The sequence below is a fragment of the Gadus chalcogrammus genome, chromosome 19 (assembly GCF_026213295.1).
Source record: "Gadus chalcogrammus isolate NIFS_2021 chromosome 19, NIFS_Gcha_1.0, whole genome shotgun sequence".
Classification (NCBI taxonomy): domain Eukaryota; kingdom Metazoa; phylum Chordata; class Actinopteri; order Gadiformes; family Gadidae; genus Gadus; species Gadus chalcogrammus.
The window spans coordinates 11,774,267-11,779,266 of NC_079430.1; the positions used below are offsets into that span (position 1 = coordinate 11,774,267).

The window sequence follows — 5,000 nt, forward strand, 5'->3', positions numbered from 1 at the left end:
GGGCATAACCACTTTATTACGGGTAATCACATGCCATTTTTAGGGCTGGGCAAGTTAACATACATTCTCTTTTTTTTTACTTAGATTTTAAAAGGTTTGGCCCAAAGAAAGTCAACATTCATATCAGATTGTTTTGTTTTTAGTTCCACTTTCTTTACATTCAATTACACTTGCAGTAAGTCACCAATACTATGCGATTACTCGCAATTCAACTTTTAATCGTTGCAGTGAGGTAACAGTTGCCTGGGCTGGGCAGCGTGCATTCATTTGAAATGTCTGAATATTTTTGGGGGAATTTATATTCTTACATTAATTAAACTTGAGTTCAACTTTATCACCCGTTTGTGGTTTGTGCTGCAGACCACAACAGAACGATGTAACTCCAACACATGTTAAAAGCGTGTCTCCTCTTTAAGGAAATGACCGCTGAAACCAAATAAAACCTGCGAAACGAAGCTGAATGATGAATGTATTTCTCCATTCTACATTTACGATGCATCACAGTCACAGATCAAAACACAATCCTCAGCCTGTCTCAACCGGTTTGGCTAACGTGTGTACTTGTTTTTGTGTGTGTGTGTTTGTCTGTGTGTATTTTTGTGTACGTGTGTAACCTGTTTTCCTTCCACAGCTTTGTTATCGGCAGCCAGTTCTGGAGATTTGCCAATGGTAATTCCCACTTTTAACACACACACACACACACACACACACACACACACACACACACACACACACACACACACACACACACACACACACACACACACACACACACACACACACACACACACACACACACAGAAGACCTAATTATGTAATACCCCAAGTTACATTGCTCGACCTCCGGATGCCCCGAAGGTAAACGCATTAGCCGACAGTGTAGCAGCGGTCAGGCCTCGCCCCGACGTGAGGGCCACAATCACGCCACGTCCGCTTACACCTAGAGGAATTGTCGTTGATTGAATTGGAATGACGCGTTAGTACATTTATATAAATAGGCTTCATAGATAGACAGACAGACAGATAGATATATCAGTTTTTCTGGTAATAATATCAAATAAGGCCCATTCACATCAACAAACACGACGGGCAGATCTGTTCAGTCTGTTTCCTTATTGTATACACTGTGTGTCTATATACACTGAATATAGATTCAGGCTTGTTATAATACGCCTGAAGCTGTTTCTCTCACGTCACAGATACCACAAATCGACATACATCGATAGCTTCAACAGAGCTTCATCTACTGGTGCCATTTATTGAGCCCTTTATTAAGCCCTTTATTAAGCTTTATTAAACACCTTTTTGTATCCATCGTCGACAAAAGAGTGAGTTCCAGTCTTTAAGAATAATATCCCCCTTCAACCCCAGACACCAGAGTTATTTTGCCTCATGACGGCCTGTGAATGTGCTCCCTATGGTTCTCACAGTGTGCGCAGTGGGTGCACCGACAGTGGAAGAGTCACTTCCTGACATTCTGCTTGCTATCTGCTGCTAAACAGATTCCGGTAGAAGGAAGAGCAAAGTTCTCAAGCCTTCTGTCGTGCTTAAGCAAGGAATGGTTAAGCACGGCCATTCAACCGAATGGCCGAATAGATGTTAATATGTGAACACACACATACAACAGAGACAGTGACCCAGACACTACCGTATACTGTAGCACAAGTTAGGATGGACACACACACACACACCAAACACACATACACACGCACCTTCCAGAGATGGAAATTAACTTTTTTGCCCACCAGCCACTGTGGCAGGTAGATTTAAAAATCTACCAGCCACTCATCTTTTTTACCAGCCACTTTTTATGCGCTATATATTTTTTAATATATGCGTACATTTTAAACAAATTGAAATGTTAAAAATAAAACAACATGCATGGCTACACCATCATAAGTCAATCTAATTAGTGCCTGAATACAAATGTGTCCACAGACATGGTAACTAACGTATGATAGTAAGCATTATTGGCCCTTAACACTAATATTCAGAAAAAACATTGCCTCAAAAGGCTATTGGCCTATTGGCTAGTAGAGGCATATACTTGAACTTTATACCCTGAACTTTTAAACGTTGCAAACGTGCAAAAACATAATTATATATTTATGTGGCATTCAGTCCAATGCTGGAAATATATCTGTGGCATTCAGTAGGCCAATGCTGTGATAAAATATGTAAAGTATGACCAAGTGTTGCTTTCTGTTCAATAGATAGAACGTTATCAATCCCCTGTGGGAGAAATTTGTTAATGTTTGTCCCTATAAAACAATAATGGTAAAAAAATAAATACACGACGGTAACTGCGTAAGTCAAACCGTCCAATCTGAAGGCTCTACTTAACCACGCCCCCTACTCACTTCCACCAATGCAAAGCGAACAGAACTGAGTCGGGGAGGGCGTAGCATAACTAGTTTGCGAACGACCCAAAGAAACGCAACGCAAATACAATGAGAACATGTATGAGGCTTTAATAAAATCCCGGACGATTTTTAAATTCCGCCACACATTTTTTAAAAGTGTCTCAAAAAGAGGGCATGTCCGGGCAAAAGACGACGTCTGGTTACCCTACGTACGGGAAACCCATTTGGTTCCTACCTGTAACACTGTTTAATAGCGTCCCAAATTGGTGAGCGCTATCCTGGTAATTTCTCTGCGTGAGAAATACGAAGTGTGGCGTGTGCATGGGTTGAATTGCGTGTGTCAAACGCCGAATGCGTGAGACGAGAGCCCTGTTACCGGTATATTATATAGTCAAAAGAGGCGGACCTTACTGGAAAGTATTACCCGACACAGTGGCGGGTGAAGTGACACAATTCACCCGCCACCATACAAATCCACCCGCAAATGGCGGGTGGCGGGTGTTAATTTCCATCCCTGGCACCTTCACACAAATGTTCCGACATCATCCCAGCAGTCAGTTAAGTAAAGAGAATGTCGAGGCATGTGGAACAGAAAATGCCACCAGTGCCTCGATCATCTTATGACTGACAACCATGTGACGATTGGTGTACACTACACGTTGCACTACGTCATTGTACTCTACTGCTTTTTCCACGCGGCAGGGATTCAGTACAGTTTGTACGAATTACTAGCAAAATCCCATTGCTACCAGTAACACTCCTATGCTGCTATGCTTCCAAAATGGAGGTGTTTGTTGCAATGTCACATCATGTTGTGAAAGCCCTCGTGACCTAGACTATATGAACATGCTCAGTGCTCACCGGTGTACAGCAGGGCAACGTACACTGGCAGGTGGGCTATGACTAGGGTTGCCAACTTTCAGAAATTAAAATAAGGGACGCCCACCACGGGCCGACTCCTGTGGGGCGGGGCGCCCGCATTAGTGGTATGTTTTATTTTGTGCTGGTGTTTTTAGTAAAGGGTTGATCAAGAAAGCAATTAGTCATACTTAAAGCTTGAAATGCTTTATTACCACATAACATTCTCTTATAAAGTTCAGTCAATTAAATCTTGAATGAAATCTCTTTGTGTGGCGATGAACTTTTAAAATATAAACTAAATAAACTGAGAACTTCATGTTACTTTTTAAGTGCATAACTATAGGGACTCTCTTTGAAAAATTTTACAAAAAAAACCAGTACAAATAAACAACAAAAACACTTATAAACTTATGTAAAAAAAGAAAGTGCAAATCATTACTCCTTCCCTCAACATTACTCCTCCCCTCAAAACTGTTACTTCTTTTTCCAGGTGTACTTCTTGTTACTCCTTGCAGCACTGAGTAACTCTTTGTCTTTCAAAGCGCTGTTGTAAAACTCTGAACAGGACTGCTCAAAGTTGAGAGTGATCAGGAGCTCACTTCTCATGAGCTCTGTGGAGCACCTGTTCCTGCATTCACTCCATTTGTTGGCCATTCTGGAGAAGATCCTTTCCACACATCCAGTGGATGCTGGGAAATGATCTAGGAAATGTATGTATATTAAAGAATAAAGGTTTTCTTTTAACAAATGTATTTATTTATTTATTAACTGTTAATCCATTAGTATGATTTGTTCTTTAAGTGGCCATATATAATATTTATATACTTCTGTATATTAAATAAATGGTCGTTCATTCAACTTTTGAAACTCAACATCCTAAACATCAATCAAACCACAACAGTTTACTAAAATAGGCTCTGCCCATGCACTGCGATGTTCTGGCAAAAGCACAACCAGATAGGAAATCAATCACAACATAATGTCTCATACCGTATCAACCTCAGGAGATGATTGGGGTATGAAGAACTGTGACACTGACGCTTGGGTCTTCTGTGATCTTTCGTGTCTGCAGTGTTGCTCTCCTGTTGCATGCTGTCTGATGTCAGACAGACCACCGTGCGCCACTGAAAACACTCGCCGACATATTTTACAACTTGCCTTGTAAACATCTCCACTGACGCTGTCCAGCCAAGGATGTGCGTCTTCCCACTCACGTCCGTATTTCTGCAAGCGTTTACGCTTTTGAGGACGTGGTGGAGTACCGGGTGTAGTGGGCATTTTTAAAAGGCGCGGGTTTTGTGAGCAGCGCCGGTGTGTGGTGTCTGTCGCTAGGCAACCGTGACCACCACACGCATGCGCATACACACAGATGACCGGAGCGGGTCTTGCGTAGATCCCGCCGCGACAATTTTGCTGACCGTAGTACCGTATTCCCTGTGTTTTGTTTTGATCATTGTTAGATTTAGTATTTGTGTGTGTGACAGACATGTGTATTGGAGATTTATGGAAATACGGAACAAATTACGTCCCGTATTGGTTCAATACGGGACGCAACATTTAATTGCCAAATAAGGGACGATTCCGTATTTTACGGGACGGTTGGCAACCCTAGCTATGACTCACCCGACCTCCGCTCAACCAGGGCTGGTTCCTGTTTCACTAACCAACGCAGGCACTCACATCCGCACCAGACACCGTCCTTGTCCTCCTCTCTAGATGTTTTTGCACAACACCGAGATTATCCTCCACGCTGCACCTTCCTTCACACACACACAC

At 42.3% G+C, this 5,000-nt stretch overlaps 1 protein-coding gene across 1 annotated transcript in view; it reads left to right on the forward strand.

The window, feature by feature from the left end:
- Positions 1-5,000, forward strand: part of LOC130372842 (diacylglycerol kinase iota-like) — a 49,587-nt gene that overhangs the window by 38,231 nt on the left and 6,356 nt on the right. The window contains exon 21 of the mRNA XM_056579001.1: positions 632-669. Within this exon, the coding sequence (XP_056434976.1) occupies positions 632-669 (38 nt within the window). The remainder of the gene's footprint in view (positions 1-631; positions 670-5,000) is intronic.